At 43.2% G+C, this 26,700-nt stretch overlaps 2 protein-coding genes across 12 annotated transcripts in view; both read right to left on the bottom strand.

The window, feature by feature from the left end:
* Nucleotides 1–13,829: 13,829 nt before the first annotated feature.
* Nucleotides 13,830–18,260, bottom strand: LOC311272202 (E3 ubiquitin-protein ligase rnf146-like). Of its 3 annotated transcripts, none has more exons than XM_084378449.1 (2): nucleotides 18,170–18,260; nucleotides 13,830–15,962 (listed from the first exon to the last, which is right to left on the bottom strand). In XM_084378449.1, the coding sequence occupies exon 2, from the start codon at nucleotides 15,959–15,961 to the stop codon at nucleotides 14,888–14,890; it is 1,074 nt and encodes a 357-aa protein (XP_084234575.1). In that variant the 5' UTR covers nucleotide 15,962; nucleotides 18,170–18,260; the 3' UTR covers nucleotides 13,830–14,887. The 3 variants fall into 3 exon arrangements, with proteins under 3 accessions (XP_084234575.1, XP_084234573.1, XP_084234574.1); XM_084378447.1 differs by lacking the exon at nucleotides 18,170–18,260 and adding an exon at nucleotides 16,598–16,802; XM_084378448.1 differs by lacking the exon at nucleotides 18,170–18,260 and adding an exon at nucleotides 16,388–16,574.
* A 115-nt stretch (nucleotides 18,261–18,375) lies between these two features.
* Nucleotides 18,376–26,700, bottom strand: part of LOC311272201 (protein NLRC3-like) — a 55,059-nt gene continuing 46,734 nt past the window's right edge. For 5 of the 9 annotated variants that reach the window (XM_084378442.1, XM_084378443.1, XM_084378441.1 and 2 more), the window contains 5 exons: nucleotides 24,105–24,278; nucleotides 23,473–23,646; nucleotides 20,240–20,413; nucleotides 19,650–19,823; nucleotides 18,514–19,560 (listed from right to left, as the gene is read on the bottom strand). In XM_084378442.1, the coding sequence (XP_084234568.1) occupies nucleotides 19,449–19,560; nucleotides 19,650–19,823; nucleotides 20,240–20,413; nucleotides 23,473–23,646; nucleotides 24,105–24,278 (808 nt within the window). In that variant the 3' untranslated portion in view covers nucleotides 18,514–19,448. The other 4 variants (XM_084378445.1, XM_084378444.1, XR_014624542.1 and 1 more) reach the window with 4 other exon arrangements.

The following is a 26,700-nucleotide window of genomic DNA, read 5'->3' as shown; positions in this document are numbered from 1 at the left end:
GACAACTTCGACTCAGAGATGCAGGAGTGGGAGGACCAGCTGCAGGACATCCAGAGGAAAATCGAAGAGGTAAGGTTTCGTGTAATAGAAACAGTGGACGACAAAATGGGATTTTAAACTCTTACACACCAGCGCTAGTGTCATAAATCAACTTATTTTCCTTTTTCTTCCCTTATTGGTCTCTACAATTAAAATACTACACCCACTGATGTCAAAACGTTGAAGTTAAATGAAAGTTGCTTGTGTTTATGGTCATTTCTGTCCTCCATCTTTAACTTGACCTGTAGTTATTCAGCTATAAGAGTTTGGTTTAACAATGATCCAATTATGACACTGTTCTCACCGCAGTGTGTGAAAATGTTAATGGTTTCATTTCCAGGTTATGAAAGTGCTTCCATAATCCCCTAGAGTGTGTGTTAATTGGTGTAATACGCGTGTGTGTTGCACGTGTGTGTGTGTGTGCGCTGGTGCACCATAATAAACTGCTGGCAGCGCACTGACTGACTCAACCTCATGGCCTTGTTGGAGCAATGATACAGACAAATGTTAACAAGCTAATTAAACTGTGATGTACTGACGGACAGGCCGAACACACACACACACACACACACAACGGGAGTCTGAAAGCGGATACTAAAGGATATATTAATGGTTGCAGTGGGAAACAGATGCTCGTTGGAATAACGTGCTGAGCGTAAATTTAGGTTAGGTTGCGTAATGATTTGTGATAATTTTAAGACTTGTTTGTTGTGTAAACAGTCCCTGTTGTGTGGAATATAGTTAGTTTGTGTAATCTTTTATTGATATGTGAAGAATACACCCAATAAACAGGAAGTAAGCTGGAAGATGTTAATGTTTTCCTCCGTTTCCAATTTTCAGTTGTACAATGAAGTTCAGGCCCGCAGAGGAGCAAACGATGTTGCCGCTGACAACCAGAAAAATGGTGGCGAGCTGGAGCACCGTGGCGATGGTCTTTTCGCGCCCGGCCATCACGGCAAGAATCACTCTGGAGCTATAACCGTGCCGCATCACTATAGTAACGGCTGTAACTATAGCCCCAATGGGTACAGCTACCCAGTGAGTCATCAGAACGGCTACGGTTACTGCAACGCCAATGGAGTTTCAGAGATCGGAGACCTATTGCAGGATTATTTGGGCCAGGGCAAGCAAATGAGCCGGAAGAACAACGGAGCTCGCCACGTGGTAAGTAAAGGATTCTTACCGTTTCCCTGCCTTATGCCTCATTCTGTTGGCATCTGCACATCTGAGGAAACCAGATAGGTGGTCATGACATGAGTGAAAGCTGGGGTCCAGTCAGGAACATATTGATTACAGTGAGGTGGTTCCTTCAAGTCTGCTTACATACAGGTTACCAGATAGGAGTTAGTTTCACATACTGTCTTTCCCCAAGTCTTGCTTTTTTCCTGACAAGAAACAAGTCAAGACATGAAACTGTTTCCTTATCCACATGAAAAGCCACGTGCACTTCCATCGTTGAAGTACAGTAGATCAGAATAGTCTTAGCGGCGCTATATTGAGGGATGATCAAGGGTCAGCTGAGGTTCAGTTTTGGTAAGGTACAGTAAAGGGAAGCTTGCCAGTGATCCTGAAGTAGCTCACTCTTAATTTAAAGGTTGATGAGGATGGTTTTTAAATACATTTATCCCTGCTTCCTTTAGCGCTTCAGTGACACAATCAAAGTGAGCCCGGACGTCCCTGCATACCAGAATGAGATCAGAAGAAGTTCTGGAAATGACAGGTTTGTGACTTCACACTGGACTTACCACATTTTGTACAGTGATGTGAGGGAAACAACCGGTTAATCGCATTTTCTGTTTGCTTCTGTTTGCTTCAGGCTCGGTCAAGAGCAGTTTTTGGGCAGTTTTGAGGAGACTGAAAACAGGAAGAACCAAGTATCTCACATGAAGAGCTCCCCCTGCAGAGAGAGCTCCCCCAACAAAGAAAACACAGGTGCCAAGCCCCCTCTTGGACAAAGGGATGCTTTTGCTGTACAGCCACGCTCACAGCTCCCAATCGCAACAGCCGAATCACCTGCTCTGGACAGGAAGTCCTTCTCTCCTGGTGTCCTGGGAGATAGGAAGTGCGGCAGCCCCTCTGTTCTCAGGAAGTTTGGAGCCATGCTTCAAGAAAACGAGGGCAAAATGCTCACCGAATCAGGGGTGGTGACCCATCAGGGACTGGCCCCGGAGCCAAAATGCCCCACCCCTGGCTGTCAGCGCAGAGCTCTGGGAGCCACTGCAGTCGCCGGCAGGGCGCCCGTGCGTGTGCCTACCCAGAAATGCCAAGCAGATTGTGACGTGCTGACAGCAGAGTTAGAGCCCGGCCAAGAATGGGGGTTAGTATCAGACTCTGGTAGGCAGAACCAAAAAGATCACAGAGGAGGCTACGGCGGATCTAAAGGGTCCCAGCGGAGTCCTCAGCAATCCCACAGGAGATCACAGGTGGCGGGAAGCCCAAAGATTAGACCCAGGGCTAACAGCGGGGCTGACAGAGATGGAGCACTGGCAAGGAAGCCTGCACTCCAACATGTGGAGCCCAAAATGGACTACAGGGTCTCATCTGCTTCTTCTGGAGCTCAGAAGATCCACAGGGGAGGGTTAAGGGGACAGGAGTTGCCTGGTTGTGGCCGAGTGGGGGATGAAGGACTTATCGAGCTGCTGGACATGCTGGAGATCCAACACGAGTACAGCTCCAGTCCCAGAACGGGACACACAGCTTACAGACAGGATCCACAGCAGGTAGGTTTCTTTCTACCTCTTTATTTGATGAAGTTCAGCATCAGTTCAACGAAAGCAACCAATCAAACTGATACTGGATGAGCTGACATGTGTTTTTGTGTCCATCCAGGTAAACCAAGTCGAGTTGTCCCAAGCCACAACCAACAAGAGCTTCTCTCGTCCTGCGCGGCCAGCCAACCAGCGACCTCCCTCCAGATGGGCCAGTCGCACCCCTACTGCCAGGATCACCGCCCCATCAGGCCCGATGTACCGTTCCCCAAGTCCCCTTACTCGCCCGCCGAGCCCCATGACCAGAACCCCAAGTCCTGCCTTGAAGCACCGGCCTCTCGTTTCCTATTCTCTTCAGACTGAGACTGTCATCATGTGATACCTTTCCACTTCAATAAAGCTTGTTCCCTTCCTCTTGGAAAACCCTCTCCCTGTGTAAATAGTAAGGACTTTTCTGCTCAACACAACGCTTCACGAGAGTTGCCAAGAAAAAGGCCGAGTTTCGAGATGAAACACATCCACGACGTTCCCCAGTGTTGCTGTGGCTTTTTGCTTCTTCTGTGCTGAACCTCTGCCAACACATCGACATGTTGCTTTGTTGCAGTTCCCTTTATCCACTCTCCTTTTATTTTTTGTACCCAATTTCAGGTGTTTTCTGTATAACGAGATTCTGCATGCAGCCCCTAGTTTGAGGGTGCATGCTCCTGTGTTTAATCCTCACGGTTGCCAGGTTGAATCAAATTCAACCTGGCAACCACTTGGAGGAGATTAAGTCGCAACTGTGCTCCCAGCAGCAATCTGCTAACTGTCAACAACAGTGTGTTTTACCGTATCCAACTGTCAAAGTAATCTATTTAAGATGTTCAAATAACAGCTGTGACAAATGACTATGATATGCCTTTAATGTAATTTTTTTTTTCTTGGTAATAAATATGACAGTGCTTTGACATAAAGACTCTGGTCTCTTTCTTTCTTTTGCAGCATTGCGTTGTATTGTTCCATTAATGGCGGCTCGTAAAGCAGGGTAATGATGATTTACTGCATGTCAAGCCTATGGATATCTGATACCAGCAGCTCCCTGCATGCCAGCGCAACAGCAGCTCAAGTCGTGTCAGTCGCCGTTTGCAAACGAGCTAACTGTCCACCGACTTCAACACATCGACTGGTTAGAACATAACTAAGGAACTGCAGGAGAACGAAAACATCAATTCTTGAGGTTTATATATGACACAGTACTTTGATTGTGTGGTTTTAAATCATTTGTCACAACGAAGCGCATTAATGCTGCACAAAAGCCGCTACGTTAGCCATCGTTAGCAGGATATCCAGTGTGCAGCACAGTGATTCTGTAGCATCAGGGATCAGCTTTCCTTCTGTGTCTTTCTCGCCTCATAAGACTTCCCTGACACCTCCCGCCCTGCGGAAGATGCGGAAACACTCTCAGTTTCGCACATGCACACTTGGAAACACAACTCTAAATCATACAGAAACACACATCTTGTGTTTTCCTCCCAGAGTATACGTTTTTCTGTACACATGCTATGCCGCACATTCATGTACACACTCTCCTCTGGCAGAGGTGGCCGGAGTGTGAAATGTCATGTAAAGGCTGGGTTGGCTGTACGGAAGTCCTTTGGCCCCATGATGCCTCAGCCCTGTCACCCAACCTCTCGGTGCTATGTGGCACCTCAGACGGAAATAGCAAGCGTGACGTGTGTTTTGGTGCCAGAAATCTTAGCCCGCTGTCTTTGGGGGTATAAATAAAGAGTGGGAGGGGGGCGTTGGTTCCTCTCTCTGTCTCCCTAGCTCTCTTTCTTTCATCTCGCCCATCGCTATTTCTGCCTGCCAATGAAACATCAAGCTTGTAAAATTGATCAAATGATGACAAATTGGGGATTTCGTTTGCTCTCTTCAGGACAGAGCTTTGTCCTCTTTCCAGCTCTATTAATTAGTCAATTTCCTGCATTTTTTCAGTTAAATTATTTCATTTTATTACCTTTCTTCTTCTCTACAAAGCCTTTTTTTCCCCCTCCCCCTCTCCTTGCCTCTTCCTGTCTCACCTCTCAGTTTGCTTGTGTGTAAATGGGAGCCCATCTTACAGGTTGGCACCTACTTGGGCTGCATGAGGGTATTTTAACAAGGCGTCCTGTTGGCCACCACTCACTGTCCTCATCAGGCCCCCTGCTTAAGCCGCCTGCATGAACAGTCCAGCAGAAGATCTGCAGCATAAAGTCTACAAATGATCTTTTGTGTATTTCTTTTTCCCTGCTTCCCCGACTGAGGACACACAGCTGTGCAGACGGACACATCATGGCGGAGCTTGGCACAGCATGTTCTCCACTGGACAGGCTATTCATGAGAGATAAAACAGACAGATGACAGAGAGAGAAAGAACAGGGAACACAAGAGCAGACAGCTGAACTGTAGCCATGGCTCCCCTGACGTCAGCAGACCAAGTTATCACACCCACTCAGACACCCGGAGGAGGAAACACCCACTAAAAACTAGCTTTGCATCACAGCGCGGACGACTTCTAGGAGTATCTCTGCTGGATGATGCAACTTTTATAGTAAGATTTTATGTGCAGGCGCTCCTAATTTAAAGAAATCCTCCAAACACACATACACGTTCAAGATGTACCACCATCTGCACACACTGATGTCGTATTCGTGACATCTGAGTACAAGCCTGATCTGTTCTCATGGCTTTGATCATGGAAAGGGTGCTGATCTGCCCTTCTGAATGAGTTACTACACGAGTATATGTGTGTGTGTGTGTGTGTGTGTGTGTGTGTGTGTGTGTGTGTGTGTGTGTGTGTGTGTGACCATCCCAGACATATGAGGACACCCACGTACATTTATGTCCTCTGATGTCAGCAAGGACATGAACCAATGAACGACATTCCTCTTTCTGTGAAACAGTTGATTTGTATTTAATATGTATAAGTGCAGGTGCCAGGAGACACTTGGGGGTATCAATGTTATAAAAAGGTCTTTTCCACAGCAGATTTATTGACAGGCAGTATCAGAAAAAGCTAGCTTTCTATCTTCAAACAGTGTTCTGGGGACCTTATTTTCCTCTGAGAACAGCTTGTTTATTCACTTATGGAAAAAATAAATATTTCTGAGTTCGTATCATTACCTCATTAATATTATAAATATTAAAATTCTGAGTTTGAATTTCTTCTTCACAACCACAGTGCCCTTTTAACCACCATATCTGATCAGAATCCCTCTAACATGGCAGATATAAGGTTCACAGTCGTGGTTTCCATAGTATTGAAAGACATACTGAGTATCATTTTTCACTACTGGTGCATTAGTATCACAACAACCTCTCTATGTGATATTGGATGTGAAACATATCGGCCACAGCTGGGTTTATTTAGCTCTCACGATTCAGAGTTCACTTGACAGAGACGTGCTGTCTGCATTCAGTTGCTAGACAGACTTAAAGGCCCATATTCATGTAGACAAGCTCCATTTATCTCCTATACATGCGTGATTATGAGCGTTACAAGTGTCTGAATGAGCCCCCGGTGGCTGACATAATGTCTTCGTGGCTGTCTGAGGCACGTGTGAATCTCACGTTCCTTCCTGCCTCTTCTCGCCCACATCCACCTGTCCCCTGTCCTGTGCCCTCTGCCCCCTGCGCCGCATCTCCAGTCATGACAAGCCTCTCATTCATTGGAGCTGCTCATGGGGGTCCACACTGAAATCCTCAGCATGTGTCAGTTGCTACTGCAACACACTCAAAATAGATGGTTAACTGCCACTTGTAATGTGTGTGTGTCTCACAAAAATGCAAACCGGAGAGTGACAGGACCACCCTGTTCCAGAGGTTAAACGTAAAGGGGGACCAGACGACCCGAAACTGAGCTGTTTTACAGCTGTTTAACGGGGTTATCCAGTCCATCTCTCTGCGTTATATAGAAGGTCTTCTCTTGTAAAAAACTTAATAGTGTAAAGATGTTTGCATGTCTCGCACAGCATGCATTTCAGTGTACTTTTAAGTTCTACAGTGTTTGCATTTTTCTGCTACTGTCAAAGGAAGTTCCCTCACCGGCATCCACCTGCACCGGACATGTGAGGGCCTGGTTTCACAAGCGAGCCGGGCAGATGGACACCTGTTCTGCAGCCTTTTATGATGTTTTGGTGTTGAGCGTCCTTTCTAAGGACAAAACTACTGTACTTAAGTACAACTTTGACATACGTGTACTTGAATATTTCAATTTTGTGCTACTTTATGCTTCCACTGCACCACATCTGGAAGCAAATATACTTTTTATTCTACAACATTTATTTGACAAGTTTAGTTACTAGTTACATTGCAGATTGCTGCATCAGAGCCAAAGCACATTTTTTTATTAACTTATTTATCCTCAATCAGATAGAAAAAAAACAAAACACTGATTCTGATAATCTGCTGACTATCAGATCCGATAATTGGCCAGGCCGTAAACAGCAGTGCCAACGGCATCAACGCCAAGTCAAGTACAGTTTATACATACATGTAATCAATGTTTAATTTACTTTTACTTGTATTTTTGATACTTAAGTACATTTATTGCAAGAAAACTACTTTAAATACTTAAGTACATGTCATATCAGATGCTTGAGATCTTTAACTCAAGTATGACATTTGGCTACTCAGATACAAGAAACACCCCTTTTTTAAACAATACATGAGATTTTAAAGATATTAAATGAGATCAAAGAAAGTTGACCCTCTGTCAGATTTGCACAGCTGCAATAGTTTCTGGGCCTAGTCCTCTCGAGCACCTGTATCATGGATTTCTACGCTGTCGTCCGTCTACTGGGAGTGTTGACGGCTTAAGTTATGAATTTAAGGGTCAACCCTGTTAGACCAGAGGTGTACTTTTAAATCCCACCAGTCTACACTTCCATTTTCACCCACTTTATCAGCAAAGTACAAAACGTCCCATCTGCTGGACCGCGGCTAGTGTCACGGTCCTGCTCGCTCTATCTTCGTCCACATGTCCCAACTGTCACTGCGTCTGCGTCCGTCCATTGAAACAGCCATCTCAAATGCCGCTTGATGAGTGTAGCAGTACGAGAGGTGGGACCATCAAGGACAGCCGGGAGGACCCTAAAGGGGTTCTCGAGAATTTCAGACCCCTCCATTAAAATAGAATGGGGCCCAAATATCTCCACTTTGAAAGACAACCCGTGAGGCTCGCCTTTCAAAACAAGAGCGGGGCGCTCTCGTGGGATTAGCTGGTGTTGCCCGGCAGAGGTGACTATAGTGGTCTATTTGTCGTGTGACGAATGACCAATTTCAATTTGGTTTCAGTGAAGTGGTCTGCTGGGAGCGACTACATGGCACGACGTCTGGCCTGTGGCCCACGCAAACATGTTCACACACACACACACACACACACACTCAAAGCACAGGGAAATACAGATCATTGACGACTATAAGAGTCTACAGCCATGTGAGCAGCTCTGTGAGGCTGTGCGCACGTTAGCTAAATGCTAACATCAGTATGCTAAATAAAGCAGAAAAGTAGAAGTAAAGCCGGTTTTGAGGGGGAACACACACAACCCATCTTAGTTAAGCGTGTTAGTATGCTAACATTTGCTAATTAGCACTATTGTCCTTAATTTGACCCGATAATGATCATCACAATAAATCCTGATGTTCACGTTCATGTTCGTGCATCTGCGTTTTATACCCTTTCCTTGGCTGGACAAGAATAAAGCAGACCAGATACAAAGGATACAGGATAAAAAGTTAAATGTAAGCTGGATCCAGCAGGTTGCATTCACCGTGGCGGGCCGAGGGGAACAACAGACACAGATCTTTCTTGGGTGTCTTTGCTCTGCGGGAGCGACTGACAGGCTGGAATGAGATCCAGAGCTAATGGAGGACAGTCACGTCTTCGCCCCGTAATACACAGAAACTCGGGTGGAGCACGTGGGAGCAGTTGACAAAAATCCTGAAATACCTGGTGATGATGTGACCGACTGAGCTTTTGTTGTTTTCACCGTGGTGATTCAAGGTGACGATGAGCGTGATGATTACCCCGATAAGCGTACTTATCATAAAGGCAGTCCGCACATCCACACGTCACTCAGTTACCACTTGGCAGTTTATATGGTAAACTTGGCTAAAACTAATGCAACCTAAAACAACAGCCCTGCAATAGATCCTAACTTCATGAAGTAATGAAGGCATTACAGTTCTGCAAGCTATTTTTTATCAGTCATGTGGTGAAAGGATGATGCAATATGATTTTGTACTCTTTGACTTGAAAACTGGAGCTGCAGTATTGATATATCTAGATATATATTCTTGTTTGTCTGCATCAGCGGGAGAAAGTGTCCTTGACTCTCTCTGTCTGAAAAGAGAAAGATGAGAGCACAGAAGCCTGCAGGGGTCCTGACAACAAAATAACTCAGTCTCACTCTCATTTTAAATGCTTGTTCCTTCACTTGCTCTTTGAATTTTAAATAAACAGTTCGACATTGTTGGAAATACGCGTGTGCACTTCTTTCGAGAGTCAGATGAGAAAATCAGTACCACTCTTACAGTATGTCTGTATGCTAATAATGAGGCTGGAGCCAGCAGGAAATTAGCTTAGCTTAGCATAAAGACTGGTAAAAAGGGGAAACACTTTGCTTGTCCCTGTGGAAAGTTTGAGAAATCTAAACCTAGTCTAAAAGTCTGCGGGCACCTTTACATTTTATCCACCTTATTCCTGACCTTCAGCGCCTCCTGTCACTTAACCAGGTTGTCTTGTAGTCTTCTTGTCACAAGGTTGCCAGGCAACCAGCAGTGACACCAGGAAGTCACTTAACCTGTTAAGCCCGAACGGAGCCCAATTGGGCTATTTTTTGAGCACCTATTGTAACATATTAGTGAAATATTTGGTTTAGTACCTGAGAAATTTAAAATGGCACAAATGTTCCAAAGTGTGCCATTTCTGTACGAGTGCTCTGCGCCTGCTTCCAGTCTTTATGCTAAACTAAGCCACGCTAAAATATGCTAAATTAAGCTCAACGGTCTGGCCTTATATTTACCGTAGAAGCAGAAAAGTGTCATGAATCTTGTGGGCCTGTAAGCAGTCCATGTCAGAGAAGTGTAAGATATATTTGTCTAATTTATAGACAAATTATCTCATTGCACTTAATATAAGACACAATCAACACGATCACCCAGAAAGTGACATTTCAGGGAGATAAACGGGGCTTGACTTAAGACAATTTTCATGTTACGAGCAAGAAACACTTTGTATTCACTGTCTTTTCAACTTTTCCAGTGTAGGTAAAGGGTTTGTTCATGTACTGTAGTTTGTCATAGCATTTAATGATTTCATCCTGCCTGGCGTCAACAGTACAGCGTTGTGTTTATGTCCCACCAGGAGACACTACTTGACACATTTAGTGGAAAATCATGTTTACAGCATGAATGCACTTTGACAAGTCTGACATTAACAGGCTCTTACGTGCTGGGATTCCTGCAGAACATTTCTGTACATGCATGAATATGAATGCTTTCAACTTCCAGTGTCTGTAATAAAGTGACCTCCTTTCCCATTTTTACATCTCACCTGTTGCAGCCTTCTCTAAATAGCAGACAGGCATACAGTATGGTGCCGTATTTAGAGATGGATTATGCCCATGATATAAACTTTATGATTTCAGAAGTCATCATAGTAATGACGCGACCGCTGTTATAAATGGTTCAGTAGCGCCCGGCTTAGCGAGGCGTGTCACTTGATAGGCTCTAATGGTGTGAGGTCGATGATGGTTACAGTAGGAGTGAGGTCATTCCTGGCTCCTGCAGGGGTGAGACACCCCGTCTGTGAATCTCTGCATTATGGTTAGAAATAACGATGACATACTGCACATAAATGTACAGGCGCAACATGCACAGCATCCAAATCATTTTAAATACAGTAGCTGCTGCATCAATACCTAGACAGCATTTATAACAACATATACACCTTACAGACATGACCGGTGGACCTTGTTCAACAAAAACAAGGTCATAAATAATCCACACAACAACAATGCTCTTCGGTGGGCCTCGCCGTGGCGAAAGATGGGAGTGTGACGGGACTATTTGTGGAAGGATTATTAGACACAGTGTGTGTTTTTTCTGTAGTGTGAAGAGGAAGGCTACAGGAGGCATTTGACCAGGATATGATCACATGTATGAGGGAGTTAAAGGGCAGCTATGTGTCTGAAAACATATAGTAGTGTTGTCTCCCGTCCGTCTGTCTGTCGGTCTGTCTGTGGCCCTATCATATACTGCATGCCCAGACCAGACGCAGTCACTGACATGTTACCACGCATGCTGAGACACGCACTCTTCTTTTAACTCAGACACAATGTTCCTTTGTGAACATCATCATGTTTCGGGTCTTCCTCTTGTTGTTGTCCTTCACACATGTCTCATGTCCCTATATGTCCCCATGCTGCTCTATACATGTTCAATCTAAATACAGTCTCTGTTTCCATTATATATAAATCCCTCCCTCAGCGCTGCTGAATGTTACAGCGATGCCCCACTTAACACGCTTTTAATGTTTATGTATTCAGGACTGCTGCTGAGCGCTTTACCAGACAAATGTCACACTTTGTTAGTGTGTGTGATGTTTTGACTGCAGCACAAGTAATAATTTGAACAGTTTGTGGAAAACAGCTTTAACTTTCAAGTGATTTCCTCGTATTACTTTCATGGTTTTGGGTTTTCCCGTTCAATAATTTCCAGTTTTATTTTGGAAGTTTCACTGATGCTGTTTTACTTCCTGTCTTTGTCTTGTTTTCCCGCCTTTGTGATTGCCCTGATTAGTTTCACCTCCTGTGTATTTAGTGTGTGTTTTCCTTCTTTCAGATGTCAGTTTGTGTCAATCTGGTTGGTACTTTGTTTAGTTGCTGCCGTTTGATTGTTGTGTTGATGTGCGATCGACTGGTTTTATTATAGTTAATTCCAAAAATCATCATCATCCTCATTGTCGCCTCAGTAACGATGCACCTTCTCCATGAACTCTGGGTCTCATTCCTGCCTGTCAGTCCCTCCTGCAAAACAAAGACAGTCCTCTGTGTCTGTTGTTCCAGCAGCCTGTCACAGTGGAAACATGCACTGACTCCAGCTCACACTAAACTTTTATCTTGTGTCTCTGTATGTGGTCCGCCTCGTTCATGCAGCCAAGGAAAGAGCACAAAGTACAAAAAGATGTGTGTGTCTGGCAGTAAAGAGCCACACAGACTGATGAAAACATCATTCAAAAGGAGGTAGAAATGCTAGAAGCGATCAGGGCTCTCAACCCAGAGAAAAACAACATGATAAGATGTGTGGAAAGTTACAGGTTCAACAGCCTCTTTTGCCTTTGGGACCTGATGAAGGGCCAGATGAGTTTACGCCACTGAGTCTTAATGATATCTGCCCTGTGATTCACCAGCTACTAGTAGCATTTGATGCCCTGAAGGCTATCAGCGTGCTAACGGGGTGACATAGTGATTAAACAAGGCTGCACAGACGCCATGAAAATGTTATTTATTTTGGATCCTTATTTATAAGAGACTTAACATATGAGGGAAACAATAAGATATTACTTACACAATATGTTAAGGGAAACAAAACAAGAAGCCTGTTTGTGGCAGCTGTTAGTTAAATCCTTCTTTGGACAGAGATGTACGAGTGAGAACTGAACAGCCGTAATAGATAAATGCAAGTTTTTCAAGGGCGGGCTTAACAATCCCAAACATGAAGTCAGTTGATGGCCAAACAATGCCATGTGTGCAAGACATTGATTTAAAAGTACTAACAATGGTTGTGTTGTGGGGGGATGAGCATATTTCTTTTACACATTTCACCACCCTAGTCATTGAAGTTAGAGTACACAAGCTCTGAAAGGACACTCGCCAAACTCTGGCTCATTAAGCCATGTTTCTAATTCAAGTCACACTCCAACGGCACACACTGAGCCTGTGGTTTTCTTCTGTTGGCAATTGCTGCAGCTCAGCTGCGTTGGTGGCAATGCTCTTAGTTTTATGTCATCTGAACACAAACCTGAAATAAACCTGAACATTCAGAAGCCAAAATACTTAAATCAGCACGGTAACTGTGCGGCAGGCAGTCACAGGGCCCCGGCGCCTCCTAGCAGTATTACACAAGACCAAAACCACAAGGTGCTAAAAATAGCCACTGTTGTATGGGAGAGGATCGAGGAAAAAAAAGTGTTGCTCGTGTTGTAAGAAGATAAATAAGTTTAGTAGATGGACTGATTTATTTATAGGGAATCACAAAAACATGTCAGTTAACATTAACTGGATGATAACGAGACATTAGCCCTGAGCTTTGATTTTGGTGTTTTATGTACCAGCCGCGACTGAACAACAAAACTAACACTGTGAATAAATATTTTGCAAGAATCGAGTCACAAGTTGTTAACATAAATATTTGAGGTGTTTCCATCACCTTTAATAAGCCTGTAGGACACTTATTTTGTCAAATGGTAGGGCCACGTCACAAATAACACAATCTGTGACACATCCAGGGTCGTAGATTAGTTGTACAACACACAATTTAAAATCTAACATAGGCTTTAATCACTATTAATCATCCAAGATGAACTTCCTAACAACATCAAACTGATCAGAAATAAAGTCTTAAAGACGTAAATCAGGAAAAGTGTGAATAATCTATCATAGATGTGCTTGTGTCTAACTATTTTGGTACCTTTAAGATTGTTTTTGTTAATGTTTTGGACTTTTTTATGTTTTTTATTGCAGGTTGTTGTTTGTTTTGTTACTTTATATGAAGTACAAATAAAAAAAATTTCTGGCAGTTAAAAGATTTGGTGTTATGCACTGTGTACACAAAAATATCTCAATGGGACTGCATAACAGCCTGTGGAGCCCTCAGGGGTAAAGTGCAACAGCTCCCTCCTGTGGACTCTTAAGGTACACTGCATTCACCCTAAAATCAGGACACACATTGCCTACAGACCTAAAGTTAAGAGCCACTTCTGTTTCCACAGTCTTCTCATAATTCTGTAATGTATTCAACCGTGCATTCCTCCACGAAAGAAAAGAAACATCAGCCAAAAAATATGATTTTAAATTAGAGATAAACACCTTTAATAACTTGACGAACACCACAGGGGCTACACCACACAGACAGAGGTTTGTTTCAGGCCGTTCAGATTTTAAGACACAAACAGTGAAAAGTTGACAGTTAAAATAAAAGCTGCTGGAGCCTGAAGGGAACAAAAAAACAGAGTATGTGAGGACAGCTCGAGCTCGTCCAAGTACATGTCACTGCCAGCGCTCTGATAGTGGTCCTATCGAGAATACGATGACAAGAAATAGAAATCCAAATGTGTCTCTCTGCATACACAGCCTAATACTTTCCAGTGGTTCTGCCAGTAGCTTTTCAGCACCCAACAACACTCACAACAACACAAACACACGCCATTATTAAAGGATTTTTACACTGAAATAGAGGGAATACAGTCTTCCTCCCACTCACACACTTAGACATACACATACACACACAAACTCCAGTTTAAATAGTAATTAATTACGTCCTGATTAAAACTTATTAACTTCAAAAAACCTCATCAGCAAAGCAGGAAAAAGCAACCAGTTTAACCCCTCTGGAACTGGTACATAAGGTGCTACATTTAAACTTGATTTTTAGACCATCAGTCCAAAATTGAGGGGAAAAAAAACATACAAAAATATCAGCCATGTTAACCATGAGCTAAAAGTTCAGAACAAATAAGATTTCAAAGAGGTTGTATTGCTATGTCATAAAGAGATGTAAAGGCAGCGACAGATGGTAGTTTATGGACAACACGTACCATGAAGTCGACTTCTTATGCTTCACTACATAGCTTGTTGCTCAGAGCAAAGCAAAACTACCCTTGCATGAACTATAATGCTGGCTGAGACTAGCTTTTATTATAAAAAACTGTTTAAATGTAGATTAGGATGATATTTGGCACATGATCGATGGGGGAAACACAGGTAGTGGAACAAGTAACAACACATATAAGGTATTTTTTGTTTTGTGGGAAAGATGCATACAGGTTTTTAAACTTTTTTTGCTAACCGATAAAAGCTGAAGAATTGTCATCAGTAGATCAGAACCACTGTCCAGTGTCGTCACACTTCTGTCACAGTGCACTGTCCATCAGGACTACGAGAGCGGAGACTGAGTGTGGAGCTGGAGGGCCCGCCCCTCGGAGGCATTCTGGTTGGCTGGCTCTCTCTTAGCGGTCCATGCCTTTGTCTTCTGCGTGGCATTGCTTCTGCTCTCTCACGCTCCTGTTCTTCCTCACTCTCACTGCTGCCGGATGCATAGTCATACGTTTGCAGCTCGTCGTCTCCTTCCACCTCTTCACCCAGTGGCTGGCTGATTAGGAGCTGGGAGAGAGACTCCTCCAGGGTCGAGGGTGAGGGCGAAAGGGGACTGGGAAGATGCCGCCCCAGGAGTGTTGGAGGTCTAACAGGGGGAAGAGACGCCAAAATCCCAAAAGTTGAAGGCTGCGTTTGACCTGCATTGTCCGATCCATCAGCTGAGCTGACGCGTTCTGTTGCAGCTGGAGTGACAGCCGGTAAAGCAGGAATGGGGACAGGCTCAGGATCTATCCTCAATCCTGCAACTCCCTTCTTGGGGATATCAACAACATCACGCTTTATCTTGCGTCTGCGGCCGTGCTCATTCCGTCGATACTGCACCATGTTCTCCAGGTCAGCCACATAAAGGAACCCTGCAATCAGCATCTCTGTGCTCTTCCTGCCTTTGGAGAAAGCCTCCTCCAGCTCCCGGGTGGTCCTCTCATCATACTGCCACCAGCCGTTGCGCCCCTCATAGTACCAGGCAAAGTCTCCACGGGAAACGCCCCCGGCCCCTATACTCCGGCTCACTCCTGCAGCTGCTGCTTTCAGTTCTTCAGGTGAGAGGAGAACCGGCCGCTCCAGGAAGTCCTCCGGGATTTCTTGCCGGCAGAGAGCACAGCGCTTGCTGTGCCAGGAGGCACCTTTCACACACAGGAAACAGAAGACGTGGCAGCATGGCAGGCGCACGGGGTGGATGCAGCTCTGCAGGCAGATGGCACACTCGGGGGTGCTGGTGGAGCTGGAGGTGTCTGCAGCACAGGTGTCTCCCACTTCCTCTATCAGCTTGGAGGGAGCCGGTGCATTCAGTGAACAGTCCAGTTCTCCAGAGCCTGCCATACTGCAGAGAGACACACAGCTCTGTCACAACACACACCTGACACGACTTGTTTACAGTATTACAAAGCTGTAGCTTGTACACATTAATATAATATAACAGACATGCAGTTTGGTGGTGCTGCAACTTGACATGCGCTGCTCTGTTGATAGTTTTGGAAACGCCCTCGTGTAAACACAGACTTGTGGTCTCGGCCCAAAACTATACACGTAAAATGACGCTTCCGAATAATGCTCGTTTATGAAGCTAAATTAAGATACATAAAGAGCTGGACATGACCTCATACGCACGACTTTGCTTCATCAAGGGCTTCTTAACTTGCTGTTTTGCAGAGCTAACGTTAGCTACCCTCCCCACCTAGCTAACAGCTACGCTAACGTGAGCTAACTCGCTAATATTCAAATGACGCTAAATGAAAATAAACTTACATTTCTAACAGTGATGCTATTAGTTCGTCCGTTTAACGTGAAGCAACACTAACGCGATGACAAGTTCATGTCAAGCTAACGTCGACCTAGGGTTTGCTAACGCTAGGCCAACGGCTAACTTGACAGCTGCTGTAGCATATGCAGTTAGCATGTTAGCTGTCAGTGCGCTCGTTGGCTCTTTAACGTTTGTATTCATGTAACGTTGCTCACCTGAACATTAGGATAGCTCAAGTAGCGTCCTCAGCAGAAGCGCAGGTGGAGATATTTATAAAATAGCATTTATATTTGGTTATGAAGTTGTGTACGTCAGGTAACGACTGCGTTATTGTCGGGACATTGTTCCGGCCAAGCCCCGCTGACTGCAGAGCGTCTGGATCGGCCTAACGTCGTCACCGGAGTCGACGTCCATGTTGTGTAGATCTAGTGGAGCTACGCACTGTACGTAACGTGCGCTCATCTCTACGCACTGTACGTAACGTGCGCTCATCTCTACGCACCTATGGCTCCTGATATGAACAATGAGCAGAAAAGACAAGTTGCACCCATTTATTATATTATTTATATTTAAGGTCTTATCCTTTTTCCTTAGCAGACATTTCTGTTTTTATGTGTTTATCATATCATAGCTTTAATGTTGGGCCTTTCAGACAGAGCACCATTTGTGCCTGAGTTCAGGCCTGCACTCAAAGTTCAACCAGGCTGAAGCAGGAAGTGGTCTTGGCACGGCCAGCAGAGGTGACTGCTCATCTTCCTCAATGGATCTGATCTTTATTGTTGTTCTATTTCTCCTTTGAGACTTTAAACTATTAATCTAATGTGCTTTGGTTTGGACTCTTTTGTGACTGTAATTTTGAGCAACTCTGGCACAAGAATTTCCTTCAGGATCAGTAAAGGTCAAAGGTCCACACATTGTTTCCTCCAGTAGAAGTTCAGATACTTGTGTAAAAACAGACTCTGGTAAAAGTACAAATACTGGTTCAACTTCTTTACTCCAGTAAAAGTAATAGAGTACAGGCTCTGAAATGTACTCAGAGTATCAAAGTCTCCCTCTGAAGGACATTTGTGGTCAAAGCTAACTGAAGCTCATGTCATATTAATAGAATTCAAAGACTATTAAAGTTAAAGGTCGAATCAGTAGGATTTGTCCCAGCTGTTCCTGAACGCACCACAAAGATAGTTGAGTGTCATTCCCAGGATGTCAAATAGACACATTTTGGGTTGGTAAAGCATCCCGAGCAGCAACAAAGTGAGAAAATAAGAAAATCTCTGCAGATACGAGACACTAACACGCCTGTTCTCCCCATTCCAGTCTCCCTCTCTGTCTGTTTACGTCTTTGTTTTGTCTCGCTGCGTCTGCCGTGCGTAATGTGCACTGATAGGTCGACATTGGTTTTGTGATGTTGGAAAGGCGGCGTGCGATGACACCAAATAAAAATAATCCATAATTCACCTCAAATGCATCTCAGATATTTGTGTTCAGGAGGACCCAAACACAGAAACACAAGGGAGGCATCAGCCTCCAAGATTCGGGATAAAGTGAAAATGAACAACAGTTGTGTCACTCAACAGTGAGCAGGTGAGACACAAAGAAAAACAGAAACACAGACTTTACACTAGTTCACACTAGTTTAACCTCTGTACACTTTAAATGACTGTAGATTTACACAACGGATGAACAATATTGGATTTTTGCCTTTTAGGCGACGCCGATATATGCACATATTTTTCCCACCTAACTGCAGAGAACATCAAGTCTCTCTTAACAAGTAATTAACTCATTACTTTGTCTGCTCCTAACGTGACGGCTCCTTGGCAGATGCAGCACAGCAGTCCAGATACACTGATGACACTGTCACATGCAGAGGAACACAGGGATGATGCTGGACTGGACAGTGGAGCTGATCTCAGAGCAGTTTACACTGCAGCACTGACAGTCATCTCCACGTGTTGTGATTGGTCTGTCAGTCACTGCTGGATGAAGCTCTCCTCTCCGCCCAGTCAGAGCCTCTACACCCACCAGCTGGTGGTGCTGCTTCAACCTTTCTGGATCATCAGGACACAGCTGATCCTCTCAACACTTCCACCTTTCTCACCACTCACTCTGACAGAGATCACCTCCTGATGAGAGAAGCAGAGAGACAGCAGAAGTGATAAATGAGTGTTTACAGAGACTCCCTCCATCAGCTGTCAGTCATTGATATAAAGACCAGCAGGACTTCAGTCCTGTTCAGACCACAAGTGGAGCGGCTGTGTGGCGTAGCCAGCTTCCTTTCAGCTCTCATGTTAACGTGTTGGAGTGAAGCTCACAGACCTGCAGACACATCAAGTGTGTTTACTCTGCAGGTTTACTGAAGTACACTGTGAAGTAAACTGCTCAGAGTCCCTGAACGCATCATTACTGCAGAAACACTTTAATGATGATTGACTGCTGTTAAAGAGTCTCAGTCACACCTGAATATTTCATCTACTTTAAATATTACAAATATGTAAATATGGAGTCTGTTCTAAAAATACCTGATAAAACAAAAGACAGATGGACAGATAAATATTTGATGTTAAAGCTCCTACATGTTCATACAAAGACTGAACAGTCAACATCAGCTGTGGTTACTGGACTTCAGCAGAGGTTCTGGTCTGTGAGAAGACCACATGGTTACTAAATGTAACCATGGTTCTCTGAAATAAGAGTCAGTGATTTGCAGGCTTCAGTCAAACCGATCTGTACGGTGGCCCTGAAGGTCAAAACACAACGACACTTCAGATTATGGAAAAGGTGGGACGGCGTTCTTGTTTGTTATTGGACAGAACCCAAGTCTCTGGTGACAGTTTGATGTTTGTGGAATGTTGTTGTGTTTTGACCTTCAGGGCCACCGTACACCTGAGAGCTGTGACAAAGATGGACTGATCAGTTCTTTAGTGTTGAAATGAGAGAACAAAGATTTGATGCTACAACAGTTTGATGGATGAGGACCGCTGTCTCTAGAAATCCTGTGATGCTATCAGCTGTGATCCAGCTTTACTTCCTGTAGACATGAACACAACAACAACAGTCGTCTTCACTTCAGGTCAAACGAACGATCACAACAAGCTTCTGGCTCATCTGATTGGCTGACTGTTCCCCCTCTATCTCTTTCTGTCCAATCCTGAAGCCTATCACCGTTCTCCTCTCACAACTTCACTGAGGAAAGCAGGAAATGCTGGATCTTTACTTTGATACTGACTGTGTTTATCACAATACTGCTGACTTGAACTCTCTACTGACCTCAGAGTCTCCAGTCGACAGTTTGGACTCCCCTTCAGATCAGACAGCAGCTTCACGTCTGAATCCTGCAGCTTGTTGTAACTCAGGTCCAGCTCTCTCAGATGGGAGGGGTTGGACCTCAGAGCTGAGGCCAGAGAAGCACAGCTGATCTCTGACAAACTGCACCACCTCAATCTGAATAAAGAATAAATGATGAAACTTCACAATTTAAATATTCAGTCAGTATAAACGTCACAAAGCTTCATTAAAATGTTTTAAAAAGACAATTCTGAACATATTTGTTATTGTCTGATAGTTAAAATAGAGATTATTTAACTTTTCATTGCAGTATGTATTTTTCTCATCACTTTAAAAAACATGATTTGGAATCTAAGAATAAAATCAATAGTTGAGGATGAAGGTTTTAAATGTGCAGCTCAACATTGCTCTGCCACAGTCAGTGGACTAAACCACAGAAGAAGAATAAAGACTTTAGCATTAAGATACTCAGTGTGGATCAGTATAATATCAGCCTGATGTCTGCAGTTTAGTGGCAACACAACTTTCACATCATGTTAATCTGAGCACAGAAGTAAAGAATGGTGTCTGACCTCAGAGTCTCCAGTCGACAGTTTGGACTCTCCAGTCCAGCAGAGAGAAGCTTCACTCCTGAATCCTGCAGCTTGTTGTTACTCAGCTGCAGCTCTCTCAGATGGGAGGGGTTGGACTTCAGAGCTGAGGCCAGAGAAGCACAGCTGATCTCTGACAAACTGCAGCTCCACAATCTGAATAAAGAAAAAATGATGTAACTTTAAAAGACAATGTTCCTGCTTGAAATCATTCAGTGTTTAATAATCTGTTCAGAGCTGAAGAAGGTTTAGAACATAGACGTTTAGAAAATGAAACTCCAAACTCCAACAGGATGCAGGTTCAACACTGTCAAATACACAAAGTGAAACAGAGCTCTCATTAATATTAATGACAACGTGCTGCTGCTTCAATAAAGATTTAGTGAAGTCACCTCTTAAACTCTGCAGCTCCACCAGAGGCTCCATCTATAAAAACTCATGTTGTGCAGCCAAATAAAAACCCACAGAAACTGATTTAACATTTGATTCTACTACTTAAAGCTCCTGTTATTAAGATAGTTGAACTTTGAGTCTCGTTCCCAACTCGTCAAATACTGACGCTTTGGAATTGTAGGTCGGGTCGGCCGCCATCCCAAAGCGTCAGTATTTGACGGGTCGGGAACAAGACTCAAAAATCAACTCTCTCACCAACAGGAGCTTTAAGATAAAAGTCATCCTGAGTTGAAGTTTTTCAGTCAGTAGAGACGAACAAACTGTTGTCTGACAAAGAAGAAAACACAACATTTGAGATTTGATTTTCAGAAGCAAGAAGCAAAAGCGCAAATCAATGATGAAGAGGTTGATGGAGAATAAAACTGTGTTGAATTTTTGATGTTATGTTTTTTTCCCCCAAAATTTCTTTATTCAATATCTGCAGACAGTACAGAAAAGTACAACAGTTTTACATTATGTCCAAGTGTCTGCATTGGAGTGAAAAAAAAAAAACCCAACATGAATCCACTATCCCTCCCAACAACCCATGTCAGATGTAGTCATGTAGTCAATAAACAACTAAGGGCCGGATCTACTAAGATCCCAAATTGCTTGTACTAATCTGCGTGCGAAATCTAGAAATTTGCGTGTGGGGTTGAACTGCGGTTTGTGGGCGATTTACTAAGAGTGATTACGTGAATGACAACAGGTGCAAACGTGTTGGAGACACGCCTATTTAAATGAGGGTTTAGCGTGTTTCATGGTTTTCAGCATGGCAAGTTTGAGAGAGCAAAAGCGCAAAGTGAAATTTGACCCTTTGGAATTAGAAGTGTTGGTAGAGGAAGCGAATAGACATTTCAATGAGCTGCAGCAAAGGAATCTGACGGTCACGCAAAGGAACGCCGTGTGGGAGAAAATCGGTGAAAAAGTTAATGCTGTTGGAAAAAACAGGCGAACAGTGGATGAAGTGAAAAGGAGATACCAAGACATCAGAGGAAGAACAAAAGAAAAATTGGTGAATAATAAAAGGTCTTTCTTGCAACAATAACCGCAGCCATGTGTGCGCAATTACGCATACAAACCGTTTGCACCTCCCTTTGAGACGTGTTAAATATAGACGCAGTTTCTATGAGCAAAATTTACGAAATTTAAGATCAGGTTTAAATAAGTACATAAATAAATAAGATGGGGAGGGGTGTCCTCTCTCTTTCCAACTTTTAAGAAGTGTCCTCGGCATCATCAGGAATAACAGTAAGACTATCGCTAATACAAGCCAGCAGTGGGTCCCAAGTTTTATGGAATACTGTCAAAGATCCCTTCTGTGAAAACCATAACTTCTCCAACTGTAGACATTGTAAAATTTCACGTATCCAGCTGTCGTGAGTTCGGGGAGAAACATGTTTCCATTTGAGGAGAATGGTACGCCTGGCAAGCAGGGTGGTAAAGGCCATGACACGTTGTAGTAATGGGCAAATTTTTAGTTGGAGGGAGACCAAAAAGAGCAGTCAGGGGGTTTGGTTCTAAATTTGTGTAAAGCCTGTTTGAGGGTTTGGAATATATCGGACCAAAAGTTGGTCAGCCTCGGGCACGTCCAGAACACGTGTGCATGGTCGGCTGGGGACTGTTAACAGCGGTAACAAGCATCACTGTGACTGGGATATATCTTTGCCAATTTAGCGTTAGTGAAATGGGCTCTATAAAGGACCTTCCACTGCAATAGAACGTGCCTGGCACATATAGACAAAGAATGGATCGGTTTTAAAATGTCCCTCCACTGGACCTCGGTAAAATGTCTACCCCCAAATCTTTTTCCTATGCATTTTTAGGTGATACAGTGGGGAGTGGACTCAGAAGTACAATCTTATTGTAAATTGCAGATATCGGTCATTTTTGTTGCAAGTTGAAAGACAGGAATTGGTCCATTTCAGCAGGGGGCCGGTTTGGGAAATGTAGGAACTGCCTTTGGATAAAGTGTCTCATTTGAAGGTACCGAAAAAAGTGGCTATTGGAGAAGCTGTATTTCTCTGATAGAGATGCAAAGGACATGAAAACACCTTCTTCATATAGGTCATTTAAGTGTTCTGAGGCCCTTATCTGACCATACGCGAAAAGTGGGGTCAGAGCAGGAAGGGAGAAATGCATGATTATTTAAAACTGGAGCAAGAATCGAAGCCCTATGTAAGCCATGCTGCTTCCTGAACTGGATCCAAACTTTAATTGCATTGGTGACGACTGGATTAGGTGAGACCTTATGGGCACTTATGGGGAGCTGTGGGCAAATCATAGAATGCAGAGAAGAGGAAGAAGATGATTCCTCAGTATGAGCCCACGGTGGACAGGCGTCTGTACTTTCAGCGTGGAGCCAGTATAGAAGTTTATTAATGTTGCAGGCCCAGAAGTAGTGATGAAAATTTGGCAATGCCAGCCCCCCTTCAGGTTTAGAAAGTACAGGCTGGTTTATTATGCCAAAGAAAGCATTAAGTTGTTGATCGTGATTAACAAAAAAGGATTTATTAAGACAAATTGGGATGTGTTGAAAAAGATACAGAAATTTTGGAAGAATAACCATCTTAATAAGATTAACTCGGCCTGCAAGGGACAGGGGGAGGGCAGCCCATCTGTCTCGCTGCCTGCAGCCTTTCTCAAGTAAAGCTAGTTTCCTTGTTGTGATAAACAACCACACGTGTGTGTTGTGTGTAGAGAATGTGTGGTCGAGCAAAAGAGAGAGAGCAAAAATGTAAATGAATTACATTTTATAGATACACAGAAACACATGAACTGACCTCAGAGTCTCCAGTCGACAGTTTGGACTCTCTAGTCCAGCAGAGAGAAGCTTCACTCCTGAATCCTGCAGCTCGTTCTGACTCAGCTCCAGCTCTCTCAGATGGGAGGGGTTGGACTTCAGAGCTGAGGCCAGAGAAGCACAGCTGATCTCTGACAAACTGCAGCTCATCAATCTGAATAAAGACTAAATGATGAAACTTCACACTTTAAATATTCAGTCAGTATAAACGTCACAAAGCTCCATTAAAATGTTGTAAAAAGACAATTCTGGATATATGTGTTATTGTCTGATAGTTAAAATAGAGATTATTTAACTTTTCATTGTAGTATGTATTTTTCTCATCACTTTAAAAAACATTTTAAAAAACATGATTTGGAATCTAAGATGAAAATCAATAGTTGAGGATCTTCAGAGTGAATTATTCATATTGTTATATGAAGGTTTTAAATGTGCAGCTCAACATTGCTCTGCCACAGTCAATGGACTAAACCACAGAAGAAGAAAACAGACTTTAGCATTAAGATACTCAGTGTGGATCAGTATAATATCAGCCTGATGTCTGCAGTTTAGTGTCAACACAACTTTCACATCATATTAATCTGAGTACAGAAGTAAAAAATGGTGTCTGACCTCAGAGTCTCCAGTCGACAGTTTGGACTCTCCAGTCCAGCAGAGAGAAGCTTCACTCCTGAATCCTGCAGCTTGTTGTTACTCAGCTGCAGCTCTCTCAGATGGGAGGGGTTGGACTTCAGAGCTGAGGCCAGAGAAGCACAGCTGATCTCTGACAAACTGCAGTTCTCCAATCTGAATAAGAAATAAATGATGTATGTGTGGTACACTCAAAATGTGTAATTTTTTTGTAATATTGTTTATTGATATTAATATTATTTTAAGTCTTTACTTTCACTTTTTATAAAAACAAAACACAATGGCCCTCATTTATCAATCTTGTGTGAAAACAGGTGCAGATCTGAGCGCAGAATTGGTCTTACGACAGGACACACATGTGATTTATGAAACATTCGTATCTGACCAATCCCAGCGTACGAATGATCGGGTCTTGATAAATGGGGCGGCTGAATTCGATCGTCATTAACATGCTACGCCCTTAAATATTCCTGGTTCGGAGGCCTCGCCCACTTAGATAAAACATGGAGAGAAGAAACACTGGCAAGAAGAGAAACTTTTCCGAGATGGAGAGACAATGGGCATTGGCTCATCTGGCTGCGCCGGCACATCAAAAGGCACTCCATTCACTAATGCAATGTTGTGCAAAACTGAACAGAATAATATCGCACACTTTCTCTGGGGTGCACAGCAGCGTTCCCCCTGCTGGTCTGAGACAGAGCCACCTGCCCTTCAGCAACCCGAAGCAGCGCTCCACTGTGACCCGTGTGCGTGTGTGCGCACTATTGAATCCTCCTTCCTGCTCTGTAGCAGGGTTTGCCAGTGGGGTTATTAGGTATTCCGTTAGAGGATAACCCTTGTCACCTAGAAGAACCATACCAAAATGTTTATCATCTGATACCTTGTTTAGTTTAATGTAATTTATCTAGGGTAGCCACTTACAGAGGAGATGACTTTGGCTCTGCAGTGCGCCCTCCTGCAGCCAACACAGCTGTTTTGAAATATAAAAGAATCGTGTGTCCCCCCCGGCCACCACCTTTAAAAGTGATAGCTTGGCATCACAAATCACCTGTACATTTATCGAGTGGTAGTTTTTGCGATTGATGATGCGTAATCATTCATGGATGGTGCTTTCAGACGCACATGAGTGCAATAAATTGCTCCAACCACATTCGGAAACCCAGCAATCTCATAAAATTGCCTTTTTGTATTATTATTTCAAATTTTAATGTGCAATAATTAGTTGTCATGTTAGGCTATTTAGCCTATCATATTGTTTTATTTTACAAAAAAGTGGTATCAGTAAAAACGTGGGCTTTTTTAAAAATTAATATTTTTTTTATTTTGTTTTATTCATTTTAAGAATCCGTTTTGATCTGTTCTAAATATGTGGCTGCTTATGCTTAATGACAGCTGGGGTTTGTTTAATAATTATTTTCAGACTACGCTCAGGTTTCTTACTGCGAGGGTATCCGCCCCCTCCCCAGAGGAAATTTGGGAAGAGAAAGAACCGGTTCGCGTCTTCATTCCTCTGAACTTTCACCTGTGTTTTTCAGGTTAGTATGAGTGAAAACCACCAATAATAACTCCTACAGTGAAACTAAATGTAGCGCAAGTGTATTGAGGTTGGTTGCATAGAGGTTGAACTCCCTTTTAACATGATTGTGTACATGGCTAACCATTTTATATGAAGCTGGGTCCCTGAACATTTGGCATATATGTTGATATCTGTGACTAGGATTTTTCTAAGATTTGTGAAGAAGTTAATATAGAAAAGCGCTAAATTGTAATTAAAGGTTCAAACTGTGAATTTTGTGGACTTAAGCCAAACTGTTTCCCTGTGTGACATGGTTGATGTTTTTGCTCTAAGCACAGTTTCATACTGCAATTAGTGGGTTTAAAGGGCCACTATGTAATTTTATACTGCATTGTCAGGTTATATACATTTCAGAGTTTAACTCTTGGCTGAATTATTAGCACTAAGTGGAAGTAGCCATTGATACAGTATTGATGCTGATAAAAGGCACTTGGATAAAAGGGTAATGTCCATCTAAGAGTGTGGTGAAACTGACACTGACCAAAAGGAGACGAACCATACTATTGAACCTTATTTAACCAAGGTATGAACAGTGGATTAAATGATGGGCAAATATACAAAAACAAAAAACAGTCATTCACCAGGAATAGTTACATATATGTGTGTTATGTTTCTGAGATTCTGAAATAAAGAGGAAATTTGGGAAGAGAAAGCATTGGTTGGTGTCTTCATTCCTCTGAACTTTCACCTGTGTTTTTCAGGCACCTGAACGGCACCGAACCAAAAATCATTTGCTACTGTGGTACTTAACCTGTTGAGCCCCGTAACATAACTTTAAAAGACAATGTTCCTGCTTGAAATCATTCAGTGTTTAATAATCTGTTCAGAGCTGAAGAAGGTTAAGAATGTAGACGTTTAGAAAATGAAACTCCAAACACCTGAACCCAACAGGATGCAGGTTCAACACTGTCAAATACACAAAGTGAAACAGAGCTCTCATTAATATTAATGACAACGTGCTGCTGCTTCAATAAAGACGTAGTGATGTCACCTCTTAAACTC

Source organism: Pagrus pagrus, assembly GCF_965226575.1.
Source record: "Pagrus pagrus genome assembly, chromosome: 16".
Classification (NCBI taxonomy): Eukaryota; Metazoa; Chordata; class Actinopteri; order Spariformes; family Sparidae; genus Pagrus; species Pagrus pagrus.
The sequence above is the reverse complement of the archived record's forward strand: the minus strand, read 5'-3'. Positions and strand labels throughout refer to the sequence as shown.